Source organism: Diadema antillarum, unplaced genomic scaffold (assembly GCF_040938485.1).
Source record: "Diadema antillarum isolate AM-2024a unplaced genomic scaffold, OU_Dant_1.0 seq00000138_RagTag, whole genome shotgun sequence".
Classification (NCBI taxonomy): Eukaryota; Metazoa; Echinodermata; class Echinoidea; order Diadematoida; family Diadematidae; genus Diadema; species Diadema antillarum.
The window spans coordinates 393,557-412,630 of NW_027271215.1; the positions used below are offsets into that span (position 1 = coordinate 393,557).

The following is a 19,074-nucleotide window of genomic DNA, read 5'->3' on the forward strand; positions in this document are numbered from 1 at the left end:
TTGATTTTTAAGCATATAATACATTAAATATCTATGTGTTTTTAGTGCTGTCTTATAAGACTCAACTGACGAGATATTACGAATAATGTAATAGAAGCTTGTTCCAGAGAGGAAACAGTGAGAACAAACATTCATGGACGTAACTGTTCATTAAACACTCAACCCTTATCCACAACGTGTATTACCATCCCAGTGTGAATGTGTCAGCTCTTGAACCTACCCCCTTGGTAAACAGCCATCGCTGGGAGCCTCCCATGCCGTCACATTTCCTGAGATGAGGCACCGAGGCACTGTTGCTCTCTGCCATGTCCATACACAAGGTGTCGGCCAGCTTGAACTCATCGATGGACGACTGGTACCACATCTGCGCGAAGATAGACGCCCCAAAATTAATTACTGCATGTTACACTTTGATTGGTTTTCGTTTCACAACCAGTACCTTTCACTTCCTTTACTGTGTTATAAATTTATAGTGTAAAGTTTCGGGACTCTGCGGACTGACTAAGGCACTAAGGCACTAAGGGGAGGAATAAAGTTCAGTTGCTGTTACTCCAAGAAAGTCTGGTATGGTGCTGATCTCTTTGGTGTCACCAAGGATATGTGTGACGTGTAGTTGAGTTGCCACCATCTTTTCCTCTCCCCCATAATAACTGTAATATCCTTTTCCATCTCATTCCATTTCGTTCATTGATTTAGTTACTCATTGTTATCATGAAAAGTATCTGACATTTTTTTGCAACTGATTGACAAATTGCCCTACATTGACGTAAATAAGCACTGAATTGATCTGTGTTTTACCTCGATGTAGGGCAATTTGTCAATCAGTTGCAATGAAAACATCTCGACGGAAGAATTTCATGAATTTTAATATCTGACATTTGTTGTATCCCCAATGGAGAATCAGTCACTTAGCTGCCATCTTTCTGCGAATAATAGCGAAATGCTAAAATGCTAAAATGCTTATCCACAGCTTTCAAACTTGTCATGTGCCTCAGTTAGTTATATGGAACATTAATAAATATATCAGGCACATTCAAAACATATCAACAGATAAAGCACTTGGTTTGAATTAAAGCAGAAAATGGTCATGAAAATTCAATGCTAATTGTCTTTTTCCTTTTGGGGGGAGAGAGGGTCCTCAACAAACTATCTGAAGGTCATTTTAAGCAACTGATTGTGCAATAAATGTGCATGCTCATTTTTTCTTTATAATATTTTGCACAATATATTCATATTTAATTGTGATTCCTGATGTGGATGTTATGTACGACAGTTCAATGTATTGTATTTAATTTGGAGGTGTTTATATGTCATTGCAATGTATTTTAGCCTTCCGGCTATGAGTTTACAAGTTTTTTTTTTTTAACCAAATATACCATTCTACTTCAATATTGTACTTAGCCTTTCAAAAAAGCAACTGAACTCACCACCATCTTGGAGTCTTCATTGAAGCAATCTCCTAGGATCAACTCTGAACCTTTTGTGATGATCTTAGTCTTGGATACCAGACACAGTCCTGTTGATATGTGTCTCAGCTGTCACAAAACAGAAATGAGATGATCATGGCATCATTTGGTAACTCTTATATACACAGATACCAAGTTTTCATGGGACTTTAAAGACATAGAACATTTCTTCTTTGGTCCCACCTGCTAAAAGAAAAAAACAAAAAACAAAATGGCTTCTTATGTCACATTTTACGAGTTAGAAAGGAAAAAAAATTTTGCCATCTTGTACCTTGGTGATCGCACTGTTGCAACCGTGTGGTTCCACATGTAACACTGTGAATACTCCACATATTTTGCTCCATTTGGGGCTGTTATAGAACATTATTCTAAAATGGAATAACCTCTCCAGTTGGTCCTTCAGTCTGTCACGTGCCTATTGTGAACAGCATTGATTTCTGACACTCATGAACGATTTAATAAGAAATCAAATTTCAGTCAGAACCCAGACCCAGCTATTTGATTTGCTATCAAATTGAATCCGCAAGTACGATAATCAAAATTACTGAATTAGTTGAGCCCTTTCATGCCCCACAAAACTTATTCTGAGTTTAGTATTTGTACTACTTCACGGTAACTTATCATTTACAAATGGTCTTATCAGTTTCGACCACTTTAAAGGCATAATATGCCATTTGCAGATGAAACAAAAACCCAGCATAAGTGCTTCAAAATAGTCCTGAAATGTGACTTAGGGATAGAAACAACCAATGTAAAAATTTGAACCAGTATTATCGATGTTAAGTATTGTTAAATATACAAAATGTGAACAATAGTTATAAAAAAAAAAAAAAAAATGTTTCTAGACTAAACTGTCTACAGTTACAGTTTAATGAGAAAAATAGTGATATCTCCTTAAAATGTTTAGGCTTTATAGCAAAATTTTTATATGGTAGGATGTTTTGTGATACAACAGGCCTACACAATGCATCAAATGTGATCTCCTGAATGTCTTTTAAAGCACTGCTCCCAAAGGTAAACTGGACCTTTAACTTGGAACCACAAGGACCCCAACACAACCAGTTTAAAGCAAGAAGAGCCCTGGGTCTTCTTAGTACAGAAGAAACTGTGACATCATGTGCAGGACATGAAATTATTAGAATTACATGCAAGTCAATCACATCAGAAGTCCATAATAGGTGCAATATTTTGATAATATTTTTACCACAGCACCATATTGGTTCAACACATGGTATGGAATATCTCCAAAATGCCTTTGTTCTGATACCTTTCCTTTCCGCACAGACTTGGGTGGAACCCTCCTCTGCATGCCCTCCACAGCTTTATTAACCTGTCCCTTCCCTCCGTCCGGTGTTCTCATCTCTGGGTAGACCGTGTCTAAGTACCACTTGAAGGATTCACACTGCAGCTTCTTTCGCAGCTCCAGTCGGGAAGAGACGTCCCCGTAGTCCATGGTCCGCGCCTTGGGTTGCACTTTGAAGAAGTGCTCCTTTGAAAAATAAAGAGAAGGTAATGCATCAATAGACATCGAATATTGACTTTGAAATTTTTAGCATAAATGATAATTGATTTGCTCAAAGTCCACTTTGTTCTGACACAGACAAAAAACAAACAACAACCAGAGTTTAGATGTGAAACACTCTCCCCTATGTTGATTTAATGCAAGGAACATATCAATATCTCACAATAAAAGTGATAATGTGAACACTTTTATACCATTTTCTTTTCTTGCTCGGCTTCTTTGATACCCACAAGAGAGATAGTACTCTTGGTTTTCTCTTTCCAACATAACAAGGGGATAGAAAATCATGAATTACATCATATTTGTTTAGGGATCATTTTCAATAAGCCTATTCTTGTGCTTCTCATGATTCCACCACTATCATATTTCATAACATGTATTCTTGTTTGTTTGTTTGTTTTTTCAATGCAAATTTTGTAAACCAATCATGAAAATGGAAATAAAATGAAAAAAAAAAATGAAATGAAATGAAAAAGAAAAGGGTGCCACCTAGGGATTGATGATAGGTGGCATATGACCACCATGTTGAAATATGAAACCTGTATGTGAACATTGCACAAAGATATTCTCGTACGTAGTACCTTGTATTCATCCATCCACACGTGAGCTACTCTGGCAGCATTCCTAGTTGTTGTGTCTGTGTTGCCGGGAGACCCGTACGGCCGTCGTTTCCTGAAGACGTGACCGACTCGGGAACATGGCATAATCTCTAACTTGCCCCCACACTGCCATATCTGCATCGACATGCAAGTAGAAGGACTCCAAATTATGAACATAAGACCTATGCTATCCATTTGTTAAGACATAGGTTCATCTTTTGGGGCATTGATATACATTTACAAGCATTTATATGTAACAAATAGTTTCCCCACATAAATTATTTCAGTATCATGCACAAGCACGGCAAATTTGCAAATCACTCACATAATGTTTTGGTTTTTTTTGACGTTTGAATACATAATTATGCTGTGAAATTTGTGTGACTTTAAAGTGTAAAGCAATTAAAGCAAATACAATACATACCGAAAAGTCTGAGAAAAAACCAACAACAAAAGCAATTTGGTAACAATAGCTCACCAGTCACTGATGACTTTCAGTACTCAGCGACAGCCACAGAAAAAATAATTCTATTAACACATTGACAGAACACAAATAACATAGTCTGCTATTTGTCATGAAACTTCTTCAGTATATTATCGTCGTGAATTGAATTAAATCTGAAAGATTAAACTAGAGCTTCTAGACTGCCATAAACCATACCCTGTTGACTGAGATGCCTGCCCTTTTCTTGAAGTCACTATATCTGCCTCACATACAAAGCAGACAATTTCACCAAAGCCATCATTTGAAATCTACCAAATACTTTTAAAATCAACAATTTCTATATGAGAAATTTGACTACAGCATACAAGCATATTGTGCATATATAAGTGCTATTTGATAACTGCAGATAACAACAGAGGATATGTTTCAGTAAGATAGTGGGACACACCTACCTGCTATAAAATCATTTCATGAGTAACTAGAAAAGCACTCTGACAGCACAGACCTCCGCCAAGCAGCTACTCCATGGATGATCTTGCTCTTCCATAGAGATCAGTGATTTCCACCCATATATGCATGCTGAAAAATTGTCCGATTTCCCAATATACAAGTCTATAATTGTTATGTCACAAACTCTCAGCTGCGCGGCGCGCCTCGCCCTAGCAGAAACTAGAGCACGCACGTAAGTGCTCGTATGAAACCTCGAAATGCGCAGCCTGAACTCTAAAGTTCATTGACCCTAGCTGCCAAAATATCAAAAATTCTTCATAAAATCCATAAAAATTTCGGGATCTCTACCAAAATTCAATCATCTGTTCCTTGTGTCATTTTCAACCTTTCCTGCAAGTTTCATTCAAATCCGTACACAACTTTTTGAGTTATTTTGCACACGGACAAAGAAACGGTCACGACGACATAACCTCCTCCCTTTGCAGAGGTAATAACTTCAATTGAGACTTGCATGAGGCCAAGGACTACAGGAAAACATCAGTACTTCAAATATTTGTCAGAGCAGCACCAGTACTCAATTATTTTGTTTTCGTTGCCATGGCATCATAAGAGAAGTACTCACCCTGAATGATATTTCCAGATTTTCTCCGCCCCATACGTCCATGCCGTCGTCGTATTCACCAAGGTAGTGGAAATATTCTCTTTTCATGGCAAAAAGACCACCAGCCATGGTGGGGGATCTGGAGGAAAATACATAGAAAAAAAATGTCAAAAGCTAGGAATTTCAATTGTTAATGTATTGAACAAACTCAATTTTTAAAGATAATAGCATCAACACTTCATCACACCACCCTACTTAACAATAACAACAACAAAATTACACAGAACTCTTAATATCATAAAGGGGAAGGTTTGTTGTCTTTGTATCACAATTTTGCTCTGTTTTGTGCTTGAACTTTTATAAGATTGATAAAGACAGATGATGAACAAGCTTCCTCCATGCAGGGGTGGAAATGGGTGAAATTGTGACTTGATAATGCCGCAAGAAAAAAAAAGGGGGGAATCATTTTGCCTCAACCCCTCCAGTTTGACCGCATGCAAGCGTATCCTTCGGATAAGAGATAACATCCACCCAGAGAATTACATCCTCCCTTACTGGATTGGCTTGATGAAGTCTTCCTTGCCCGCAAACTGGCTGGACGGGATAGGGTCCCACTTGAAATGCATCCCCCAGTTGAAACCGCCCCTGACGAGGGGCGAGGCAGTGTAGACGAACGAGTCCGCGTTGATGATGTCGATGATGGGGCAAACCACCGTGTGAGAGTCTGCCTGGATGCGCTCCAAAAGTGGTTCCAGCCATTGCTCGTTGACCTGCCAGCGAAACATTGTAGACATAAGGTATTGAACAGCTTGTCATATCTCACAAAGGGTTATTCATATCATGGTGTTAACTCAAAAAAAAGATGAGCTCTTCCATATCTCATCAGAATAGCAAGTTCCTGTCTGAGTTCACTCTGATACTGTATACGCCATATATTTAGCGAGTCTAAATTTTCACGCATCAAGAGTTCCCAGTGATTTCGCGAGTGGTTAACTTCACGATCGTAGAGTACGGTCCTGAATGGAGAAATGTATACGTGCACGTCACATTCGTGTTGGGATCAGAGGCAATATTTTCGTGTGTCATTAATTTCGCGAACAGCACCAGACTCGCAAAATTCGCAAAAAATACAAACCTCGCGAAATATTTGGCGTATACAGTACATTACTCTTATCAATCAAATCAGGTGGCATTGTAGAATATCTGGTCCTGAACACATGCCATCAAACCAATATCAAACCAATCAGGAGTGTAGATTATAATTTTAGTAAAGTTCTATTACACATGGCATTGCAGAAACACTCTCCTTAAGCACTCTATGTCACATCAAAACCCTAACAAAAAAGTTTTGCTTGTTTGTTTATTTAATTCTTTTAACTGGAAGAAGGAATTACATACCATACATGACTTGTATTGCAAGCCTACATCAGTTGATAACAAGCTCATTGCAGAATGACACATTTTCATTTGTGCAAGAACACAAATTTTGGTAACATCAACTAATGCAAAGAAATGAAGAAAAAAAAATACAGAAACTTTTCAAAGATTGGAGACAATATGTCTTCACAATAACATGCAATAGTGGAAGAGAAGTAAAAGGAATACAGAAAGAACCCCAGTTTTCACAAAAACAAAGAAAACATAAGAGAAAAGTACTCATTTCCTTTAATGCTCTTCCTACCTCGCAGTGGCTGTCCAGAAACATCAGTACCTCCCCCGTTGCATTCCTTGCCCCGATCATTCTGGCTCGTATCAGCCCTTCCCTCCTGGTATTGTGAATGACCCTCACCAGCCCTCCAAAGTTCTCTCTCACAAAGTCATCCAGGTTGTCATGGAGATGACCTTTGTCATGAAGACGGAAAGTACAAGAGGAACTGTGCTGAAATGCTGTTGTTCTTTCTAAATAGAATTTTAATTTGCTTCAATACTGGCCACATAAAAAAAAAATTTAAAACTAGAAATGTCGCTATGGCGACTGATGCCTCCGCCATAATGCATGATTCTCCCAATAGGTGTATAGTACAATGTCTTCACAATGTGTGATGACAGTTTCACATAACTGGCAAAATACTGAAATGACAGGTTTGTCAGAAATATCTTGAATATGTTCACTTTCCTTGAACTGGGTTTGCTATAATTGTCTTAGAGTGCAGGTACACATATTTAGGGAATTGAGAATTTTTACTTGATTTCTGACGGACCCTTTTATAAGTTTAATGCATTGAGTAATTTCCAAGGTATGAAGAAAGAGTGTAATTACAGTACGAAATAGATTTTTTTTTTTTTTTTTTTTTTGGGGGGGGGGGGGGGGCATTGAAACCTGGCCTTTGACCTTCTGGCTGGAAATTTTCCGGAGAATCTCCATTAGGTAATGTATGTATATGTTAAGTTTTTAAACTAATAATGCAAGCATTGCATATACTAGTATATGAGGGAAATAGTAAAATTTTGAGGATTTGACCTTGACCTTTGACCCCCTCACTATAGACCCATGACCCCTAAATTCCCTAGATAATCCCTGCCAGTCAGTACATGCATATGTACCAAGTTCCATGAAGATACATTGAACCATTTGCGAGAAAAGTGATATTGCAACATTTTCACTTAACCTCTGACCTTTTGACCTCTGACCTTATGACATGAAACTCTCTCTGGAGAATCTTAACGCAGTAGTACATGTCTACACTAAGTTTCAAGAAAATACCTTTGGGCATTGCATAGATATGGGGGAAATAGCAACATTTTTAGCATTTGACCTCGATATTTGACCTTTGACCTCTGTCCGATTTCACTCAAAAACTAATCAAGTAATTGCCCCATCACACATCATCCTCCAACAAAGTTTGGTGAAATTTGCTTGATCCGGTCTTGAGTTATCGCGTAAACGGATACAATTTCATGATTTGACCTTGACCTTTGACCTTTGGCCTATTTCACCCAAAATCTAATCAAATAATTGCCCCATCATACTTTATACTTTGACCAAGTTTGGTAAAATTCCAGTCAATATTACTCAAGTTATCGCGTAAACGAAAGCGGACGGACGGACAACCCGAAAACATAATGCCTCCGGCACCACTTCGTGGCGGAGGCATAACAAAATCCCTACTCAAATTCAAAATTCAAGGGGACTTACAGATGACATTCCTTGCCTTATGTTTTAATTGCTCCAATATTGGTTATGTGACTTAAAAGAAAAAAGAATCCACATTCTACCACTACCAGCGCTATATTTCTGATTATACAACACCTTAGAATGATGTCAACTATGATTGGCCAAGAACATGTCACATGACATTCAATAGAAAATACCTATCAAACTCATTGAGAGTGACAGCCGTGCAATAGGCCCCTGGCATGGGCCTATTGCACAGCTCGAAGGTACTATAGCACGGCTTCGCGGGGGGCTACTAATGCACGGCCGCTCACACTAGCAAAGCGCCAGCAAACTACGTGCTGGCCGGCTGTGCTGCCGGTAAATCTCACAGGCCAGGCGCGGCGGAGTACTGCAACGTTAACATGTACGCGCAGCTACTTTACCTAGCTAGTTGCATGTATTGCGGCCTTACCTATGGCTGTGTTTTTACTTTTGACTCTGATCTGCTAAGTGGACCACAGTGATCCCAAAATCAAGACTTCATTTCAAGTTGAGAAACTGTAATTTGATTATTTTTCTGTGTTTTTATACAAAATAATTTTCAGAAATAGACAAAGTCTAGACCTACTATTAGATCTACCGACATCTCAGATCAGCCTAACACTTACAGTCAGGCCAAACTCAATCTAACGTTAGTGTAGAATGGGTATAGACCCTGCAGAGTTTGTGATTCCTGTGACGGTGTGGTCGAATCATGACGAGTGTTTGAAAGCAATACACAGGGTGGTTTACAATTCTCGGCCTAATTGTCACATTCATTTTTGGGCCTTCCTGAGTTGGCGGTCACTAATTTAGTACTGTGATTGTGGACAAGGTGTTGTATAAAACGAAGAATTTATGATTTTGTTCGTGCATTGGGGCACGTAATATCGCACTCGGCGTGAGATTCGTGCCCTAAAGCACTCACAACTCATAAATTATTCGCATAATACTAAACAACTTGAATGGGGGACTTGAAGCACTAACGTTTGCCTGTAACATAGTTCACCGTGGGTAGGTAATACATTCCCATTGTTTTTCCCCCCTGTATTCTAGTATTGTTTGTTCAAGTCCTCACTCAAGTGAACATGTAGCTCTCAGATGCTGTTCTCACAGCGTCCGGTCAGGCTAGACAACACATACTTCCCATGGGCGGATCCAGGAATTCCGTAAAGAGGGGGCGCGTTTCCAAAATTAAAGGGGAGGCGCACGCACCCCTCCCCCATTTTTTTCTTTTTATTTCTTTTGTTTCAACAAAAAATAAAGGGGGGGGGGGGGCGTGCGCCGGTTGCGGTCCTCCCTGGATCCGCCCCTGCTTCCTGACGCGTCCCACTATGGCCTAAATCCAACTTTTGTTAACGGCTTATTACATGCTGTCACATTTTGTTGCACACGCCCCTTTTTAATTTGGCCTACCAGATTTCTCATCGGCACCTTTACTTCACACTGCCACGACAAACTTTCTGACAATCTTAAAATCAGGCATGCCATCCATGGCAATCACAGCCTGTCACGTATGCCCACTGTGGCCTGAAACATGACTGCCATGGCCGCTGGGAACATGGTGTAAACATAGCATCAATTTGATGACTGTTTGAAATAGGTAAGTTGAATGCAAGTTTGAATTTGAATGGGGAGGTGAAGATCCAAAAGTCATCAGGATTACTGTGCTGCTATGAAAGACTCACTGAGCTCGCTGGAGTCATCGACTAGAATGATTTCATGGAGGAGTCTCCTTGGTGTCCGGTCTAGGACACTGTACACTGTCCTAAGCAGAGTCGTCCAAGCCTCATTGAAGAAGCAAATCACAATGCTAGTCGACGGCAGATCATCGGAGTACACCTGGTACTTACATCTGGAAAAATGTAACAGATAAGAAAACAATATTAGGACTACTTCGTCTGGTTTATTAAGATGTTCAGGTTTGATGCATGCATCCCATACAATAAAGCCTATTTCTGGCAACTAGGAAACTTAACACATGCTTTCCCCGACATAGTAACAAGTAATGCTGCAACCTAATTCCAAGTATTGACATGTATTTAGCTAAAATAGTTTAATTGAACAGCTTTTGCTCATTATTGATGATCCTCTGCAAAAACATACTATAAATGCAACAGTACAAAGCTGGCTTGTTACAGTATATGTGGGTCATCAACATGAAAAGTCTACAAATTATACAGGCAGACAGCAGTACTTGTGATCTGGAAAAACAAAACAAAACTAGCAAGACAAAATAGGCACTATTAGCCAAGTGAAGATACATGCAAGTTGGTTAAGGGCATTTCTAAATAAAATGTTAGGTTTAAAGCATTCTTTTACAACAAGGGCAAAGATAACATTTATTTTGCAAATACTGTACATGAAAGGGTTGCCTGGATCAACCTGTCTATAAAGACCACTCGTCTGTAAAGACTGCCTTTGGCATTTCCCTTGAGTGGTCTTTCTAGACAGGCTTGACTGTATTGCAATTTTCACTGTTATTATCATCAGTTTGTTATTGAGGTCTGGCAACATTCCAATGCCAGCACTGCAAGTTCATGTCTCAAACTAATGAGAGGATCACTGCATATTCTAGGTAAATTTCTGTAAAATTTTATGGAATAAGGACCACGCAGAAGCTCATTGAGATCCATTGCACATTGCACATTTCAACAAGAATAACGTGGCTAGGACATTTTATCAGTGCCTGACTTACAATGGGTTTCTGGGATCAGTCAGGTTTCTGTGGAAACCGATCCTGTTGCTAATCAACTCGTTGAATGCATGCTGCCTGTAGCCGTTGTCCCGAGTCTTCCTGTCCAAGTCATTCCGGACCAGGCCAATCTCATCGCCCTTCAGGTCAAGATCCACTCTGGCCACAGCACCAGCAGCTAGTGGATAAAACATGACATCAGGACAAGCACATCATGATCTCATGAAAAAGAAAAAAGAACATGTGCTGTATTTTGCCAACACTCTTTTTTTCCCCCATAGTTTGGAGGCCATATGGAGAGATATCTCCATAAAATGGGGGCAATGTGGCATAGTGGATAAGACTCCCGCCTCCCAATCAGAGGATCCATCCAAGTTCAATTCCCGCCCAGTGCTTTTGTCCTTTGACAAAATGTTACCCTCAATGTCCCTCTCGATCCAGGTGTGTAAATGGTTAGGGACCTCTGGTAGAGCAGTGGCAACACTTACGAGGCTACCCTAAATAAATAACACATTCTTCTTCTTCTTCTTCTTCTTCTTCTTCTTCTTCTCATTATTATTACCTCTGCCAAGGGAGGAGGTTATGTTTTCGTTACTGCCGGTTTGTGTGTTTGTTTGTTAGTTAGTTAGTTAGTTTGTCCGTGTGCTCAACTCATAAACAACTCAAAAAGTAGTTAACGGATTCGGATGAAACTTGCAGGAAAGTTGGTAGCGATCTGAGAATTTTGGGGAAATTTATGAAGGATTTTTTATATTTTGACAGGTAGGGTCAATGAACTTGGGAGTTCAGGCTGCGCGTATTTGAGGTTTGCATGCGCGCACTAAAGTGCATGCTCTAGTTTCTGCTAGGGCGAGGTGCGCCGTGCAGCAGAGAGTTTATGACGTAACAAAGGCTTCCATATTGGAAAATCGGGCGACTTTCAGCACACAATGCTGTAAGTACGTATGGGTGGAAATTACTGATATCTCTATGGAAGAACAAGATCAGTGGTGGAAATGAGCTGCATGCTTGGTGGAGGTCTGCACTCTCAGAGTGCTTCACTAGTTTACTTGGTGTCAGAACCAATCATTCTATGCATGAAGCAAGACTTTTGTGCGATGTATAAGTTAGTTTTAGCTTGTATAGTTGGAGGCAAAAAGGTGTAAGAACTGAAGGGCAGTGGCTCCGTATATACCGCAGATGTATGACATTGTTATTCTGCCATTTGATTCTCTGAAAGTCAGCCATGCCGCTTTGCTGAAATAAATTGGAACTCACTTTCGACAGGAGCGGTTAATTCACGATGTTTCCTTGACAGTACTTTTGTTGATTCATGATTGTTTTTAGTGACTGGTTTCAATTTGTGGGGCTCTGTCTTAACGGTTGGTCTCGTCTGCACCTTCTATACCTCACTGGTAAGTATGTGGGCAGCTAGGGTTTTAGTACGGGACCTATAGATGAATAATTTTAGCTGCCTCAGCAATGACTAGTAAGCTTTCGGGATTTCGTTCAAATGAAACTTTAGTGCTTATAAATTACTATTACTATCATTATTATTATTATTATTATTACCTCCGCCAAGGGAGGAGGTTACAGGAAAGGTTGAGAATGACACAAGTAACAAATGATTAAATTTTGGTAGTGATCCGAGAATTTTGGGGGAATTTATGGAGAATTTTTGATATTTTGACAGGTAGGGTCAATGGACATGAGAGTTCAAGATGCGCGTATTTGAGGTTTTCAAATGCGCACTAAAGTGCGTGCTCTAGTTTCTGCTAGGGCGAGGCGCGCCATGCAGCAGAGGGTTTATGACGTAACAAAGGCTTCTAAATAGGAAATCGGGTGACTTTCAGCACACAATGCTATAAGTACATATGACATATGGGAGGAAATCATTGATGTCTCTATGGAAGTGCAAGATCAGTGGTGGAAATGAGCTGCATGCTTGGCAGAGGTCTGCGCTCTCAGAGCGCTTCTCTAGTTATTATTGTTTTTATTATCATTATACAAACTTGAGAGCTTATTATCATTATCATTATCATTATTATTATTATTATAGAAACTTGAGAGCTTATTATTACTATTACAGAAATTTTTGGTTTGAGAGCTCATTATTATTATTATCATTATTATTATAATTATTATCATTATTATTATTATTATTATCATTATTATCATTATTATTATCATTATTATTATTATTATTACTATTATTATCATTATCATTATCATTATTATTATCATTATTATTATCATTATTATTATTACCATTATTGCTTATTTCTTTATCTAATTATTACCTCCACCAAGGGAGGAGGTTATATCACTCGATGGACCAGTGTCATATATGTAATATCTTGCATAAATATATTTACATTGAATGGGTTAAATTAATATTATACTCAGTGCATGCCACTTTAGCGGGCCCATAGAACCATAGTGCTGTCCACAAGAAGAAATTTCTAGAAGTTTTAATGAAAAGCAAAAGATATACAACTGCTCTTTAAGGCCTCAACAAGATAATAGTTTGAGTGCACATCAGAAAACACATCTATCGAGTGTTTTCAGCATTTGAGATTGATAACGCAACCCTGCTTTTGGTTAACCCCTTACCAGTTTTGAACGAATATTATCACAGGTTTTCTTTTCTTTATCTTCTTCTTCTTCTTTCTTTCATGTGACACTCCAATCAATAATCATTGGTTATCCCAGATTTGGCTATCCCTGTAAACGAAAGTGATTATTTATGTCATTAAAATGTTCAGTATCGTTTAGTGACCCAATTTATTAATATGATTTTGGTGTGATAAATATTCGGAGTAAAGCCTCAACTACAATCATTGAAACCTCATCCATGATTTGTTTTGTATAAGGCTCTGTAATTCCATATTAGATTATGGCTAGCCACAGTATAATTACCCACAATATTTTATACTCATTAATGTAATGTTTGTTCTGAGTTATACTCATGCATGGGTTGCATGGGTATGTTTTCACCTTATAACGCACAAAACAGAAAGAATACTGAAAAAAACCCGATTGGTAGACATTATTCTGATTTATGCATTACCCCTCTCCTGAAGTTTTTTCTTTTCTTTTCCTCTCCATTTCTTTTCATGACAACTGGCATAGGACATTACCTGGGCCTTGCCGGATGTGACACCAACTACATTGTATATGCATGCTGAATTCCGTTTCTCATTTTGAATAATAGTCTGTGTCAAATGTGTTCTTAAAGGATTTTGAGGGGTGACTGGCCACAGGTTTGGCATGTTGTTTATGAGCAGCATGCTCTCTCATTTACACCTGCACGGATATGAACTGTTGTCCCAATTTTTTAGTATCTAAGAATCTGAGTCTGTAAAGTCAAATCAATGATTTTGTTTTTGTTTTTTCATTGTGAAAGACACTGTATTCCCTCACGCTAATACTTTGAAATTGTTGTTGAGCAGGTGTAGTGTACTGCATGGTTCCCGGCAGTCTTATTATGCTGGTTGCTGTAACATTCTTTTACATTGAATGGGTCAAATGAATTATACTCAGTATATACATGCCACTTTAGTGGGCCCATAGAACCATAGAACTATATAGTGCAGTCCACAAGAAGAAAAATCTAGAAGTTTTAACGAAAAGCAAAATACATGCAACTGCAGGCTTTAAAGCAGGATAATGTAAAAAAAAAGTAGGAATAAAGTAGGAACAAAATCTCTAAAAAAGTAGGAAAAAGTAGGACATGAGAGGGAAAAAGTAGGGCATTAAAGAAAAAAAGTAGGAATAAATCAGGACATGTACAGGCTTTTTGGAGTAGTTTTCGTCGATACTCACCAGAACTCTTGATGTTACATGTAAATCTAATTTTGTACTCACAACCCTGCTGTCTCAGCCTCACTTTTGCTCCTGGGAGAGCCTGAAAAATACAACAAAGGCAGACGTTCGTTAGAACAATGTCAGGTAACAAGCACAAATGCATGTTCAACCGTACAGTCAATATGAATCTTGATCACTTATTACAATACTTACATAGAAAAGACATAATTTTGTGATTGACATGAACACCTACCATACATGTGATCCCGCATCGCAACACCAACAAAAAGTTGCCAAACATGGATTTTTAATTAAGAGCAGATTCTGAAAGAGCAAACTTAAAGATGAAAAATGATGTATAACTTGCTTCAAATGGACTCTCCTAACCTATCCTCATATTGGAATGAAAGCACACACTCCGAAAAATGTGAACTGCGAAAAGGGGCTCCTGAAGTATAGCGTTTATTCAAGCGCTCAATCTTTATCAAGCTGTGCTAGCTGTGCAATGAATGGAACAAATAACAGAATGTTAACCACTGGAGCTACAACAATGTAGAGATTATCAGATTAAGCTACGCATGCTTTATTAACACATTCTGTAGGTGATCAATGCCAACTTTCAAAGCAGAAGCATCGTCCTTTCTAAAGTTATTGGAGTTGAAAGTTAAAAGAATGGACAGGGTTTTTAAGAAATGAAAAGACGACTCTATGAGAAACACCTAATCACACTATTCTACCAAAAAGTGTTCCAGAAAAAAACTGCTGAAAAACACAATTTCCTTTTCGTTTTATGATCCCAAACTTTAGTATAATATAGAAGAAGACTTGCTCTTTCAGAAAATATGAAAAACTCAAGATTGGCTGGATTGGCCCATATCATCTATTTTCAGTCCTAATACAAAATCAGTGCATGCGACTTTTTGTTGGTTTTGTGATGGACGGTCACATAGATATCATCCCACAAAATATGACATAAACATTCCATGATGTGTAAGTTATACACCTATGCCAAAGGTATGTTTTAATAGACACTTCCATAATTAAAAGATGGCATCTTTTATCTACATTCATTTGAATGTTTTGAAGTTGTGAAGATATGTGTTTCATTCCAAAATGTAAAAAAGATTGGAAATAAGGATATTTGACAAAAGCAATTTTAAAAAAGATGACACTTTTATCTACATTCATTTGAAGTTGTGGAGATATGTTTCATTTAAAAGTGTGAGGAAGACTGGATATAAGGATGTTTGACAAAGGTATTCAAGTGATGTTCACAACAACTTAGTATGCTTTCAAGTTCCAGCTGAATGACCATGAGATAAGCAATATACTTACTTTCCAAGAGACGTTCAATTTCAAACACATGTAAGCACTTAACATGTGTTCAAACATTTCAAAATAACAGGATGATTTAAACTACTTATATGTAGTGCTCAGTATTAGTCTCTGAGAGCATGTGTTATCATATTACATTTCTAGCAAGACAAGCATGAAGAATGGGTTGTCTCATGACAGTGAGGCCTTACGAAGTGAAATTATATCTTTCCGAGAGACTTTCAATTTCAAATACATGTAAGCACTTAACATGTGTTCAAACATTTCAAAATAACAGGATAATTTAAACTACTTATATGTAGCGCTCAGTATTAGTCTCTGAGAGCATGTGTTATCATATTACATTTCTAGCAAGACAAGCATGAAGAATGGGTTGTCTCATGACAGTGAGGCCTTACGAAGTGAAATTATATCTACCAATGCATTGACATCTTTATTTTGCAAATCCTGGTCCACTACAAATCTACACACTCAAATACTGTGAGTTTATGGCATAGTGTCCACAACTGAATTTCTAGTGATCATATGATCAATCACAATGTAGATGGAAACACAAGGCAATTTGAAACACTTAAACCAATAGAACACAAAACATCCAAAGAGAGAGAGAGAGAAAAAAGTAAATACTTTACATTTCAGCATCAGGGAAATGTAGTATTCTTGCATGTAGAGTAACATAAGACTGTAATATAACCAAATGACTCCACTTTACAAGATGTGAGGAGCATACATGTACATTTGCTTTTTGTTTCTCACTGTCTGTAGTCTTACTGACTTTATAGGTAGCATAAAATGACTTTATTTTTTGATAATTTTCTGTAGATAACAAATAAAAAAGTTTTCATTTCTTTGGTGTTCTGTTGATGCTAGATTTCATCAATTCTTGAATCAACTTACATTTTTGTTAATTCAGAAAGAGTTGTAGAAAATAATCATTCTGTACTTTCCAATGACTTACTACTGTTTGCAATATTTGTCACATTTACTGGGGATAGTTAATAGTTCTTTACATTCAACTTTTTTCAGCTCATCATGACCCTTTTTGTTGAATACACATACAGCTATTTGACCTTTTCAAGAAGATTCTCCATTTTGCAATTATTCCAGGCACTTTTAAGTTCATTCAATAATCTTGAAATTAAACTTCTTCATATATTTTTAGAATATTACATCCTTCTGCCTTTGAAATTGTACATGGTTGAGATTCTGCTTTTCATTCTCCAGATATTTTGCTGGCTCAGTATTTCAGCACGTTAATCTTATAAACTACTCTTTGCAAGATCTGGAGAGTAAATAAACAGTGACTGTCATTATCATTTTAGTCCTTGCTAGCTTCTCTGATTTCTCTGGTTGTTTGAGAGCAAATACACTCTAGAAGATCTGTATATTTACCATGCAGTTCCCATTCCCCCCCCCCCCCTTAAATACAGTGTATTTGTGCCCTTTCAATTTTGATACTCTCCATTGTTCTGTTGGTTTTCACCTTCAACTTACAGTTTTGTATGTTGACACAATTGGCATACACATCCATCCATTCACTTTTTACTTCTTTAAGAAGTTTCCCTGTCTCACATTTTACCAAGACTCTTTCAGATGGTTCAATATTTTGGATTTATGTCACTTCAAATGACTCATGACACTTTGACCACTTTCATTACGAGATTTCTGTTCTACCATTTTCTCACATCTTGTTCAAACTAGCTGGGTAATAAAAAGATGTTCAGCCTTAACTAAAACTTGCAAGATCTGTGGAATGAAAAGACATCATGGCTTCTAATTTTTCTGCAAGTTGTTTCCTCCAAACCTAACAAACTGCTCTTGGCGGTTCAACTTAAAACATCCACACACTTGCTCTTATTTGTGGAATATGCATTCATTATCTTTCTTGAATGTTAGGGTTTTTTCTCAGGTAATGCTTTAGATGGCTTTTCTCTCTACATATTCCTAAAAGTTTGTAAATGTCGTCAGGAAGTGAACTTCAACGTCTCATGGTTTAAACTTCAATCAATCTTTAAATGTTACTGAAATATTATTTTTGTGTTTGTTTTCTGTGAAGTTCCTCCATTTCCTACTTTCTTTTAAGTTCTTCGAGGTAATGTACTGTATGTCTTACCTATGATGCAATTCAACCTCTTAAACAATACTTGTAAGACGTATACAAGCTATCAACTTTTAAGATTGTCCATGAAGAGGTTGCTGCTCTATTAGTCTTTATCTTTCATGATGGCTAATTACTGTTGTTCTCACTCCTTGTTAACAATTTGTGGGATCTGTTAATTTAACATTTCTTCTTGTTCATCTGATTTTTCAGCAACTAACTTTCTTCAGCTGTTTACCTTCAGATGAATTAAGGTTTCTAGTAGTCATATCTACCACCTGACCATGATTCAAATAGATATCACAAGTCATATGTCTCATGTTAAAGGTCAAGTTTACCTTTGGGAGCAGTGCTTTTGATTTAGCCTCAGTAATATGCAAGTTTCATGCAAATGGGTCCCTACCAATCCATGCCTTCTTGGGAATAACTCATCCTCACGTCAACCAGATCTAGTTTCTGTGGTGAAAAACTTACTTTTATATTAAGTTTTTCATATTGCAATCATTGTTAATTATTATCAAAACATACATTATTGAAGGATTTCAGGCAATGGGGATCTGAAGGTGTCATTTCTTGTTCTGACATGACCTTTACGATTTACGTAGTAAACCATATCTTAGCAAAGGAAATTTCTGGTTTCTGAGGATTTGCATTCCAGCACATGCATTAGACATGATATGCTTGAACTCTACATCCATTAAAACTGGCTGTAGGCAGCATTTTTCCCTCAGTTGTATTCTTTGGAAGTCACATGTCAAATTCTACTTTTAAGTATATGGCAAGCTTACCTGGTAATTTTGAGCGATGATGAGAGCTGGTTGAGCACTGCTCCAAGTCCTAGGCTGCACTATCAGTGGGATCAATCACATCTGCACAGGAGCAAAAGCTGAGGCTGGCAGCAGTCTTGTGGTTGATTGGTCTGTGCTATCCCTCTTTCATGC

At 37.9% G+C, this 19,074-nt stretch overlaps 1 protein-coding gene across 1 annotated transcript in view; it reads right to left on the minus strand.

Moving 5' to 3' along the window:
- LOC139727648 (polypeptide N-acetylgalactosaminyltransferase 11-like) overlaps positions 1 to 19,074 on the minus strand; it is a 30,334-nt gene that overhangs the window by 1,557 nt on the left and 9,703 nt on the right. Inside the window, exons 2-10 of the mRNA XM_071638628.1 lie at positions 10,918 to 11,092; positions 9,908 to 10,074; positions 6,765 to 6,925; positions 5,639 to 5,853; positions 5,105 to 5,222; positions 3,570 to 3,722; positions 2,734 to 2,955; positions 1,428 to 1,535; positions 221 to 364 (exon numbers count right to left, since the gene is read on the minus strand). Coding sequence (XP_071494729.1) covers positions 221 to 364; positions 1,428 to 1,535; positions 2,734 to 2,955; positions 3,570 to 3,722; positions 5,105 to 5,222; positions 5,639 to 5,853; positions 6,765 to 6,925; positions 9,908 to 10,074; positions 10,918 to 11,092 — 1,463 coding nt within the window. The remainder of the gene's footprint in view (positions 1 to 220; positions 365 to 1,427; positions 1,536 to 2,733; positions 2,956 to 3,569; positions 3,723 to 5,104; positions 5,223 to 5,638; positions 5,854 to 6,764; positions 6,926 to 9,907; positions 10,075 to 10,917; positions 11,093 to 19,074) is intronic.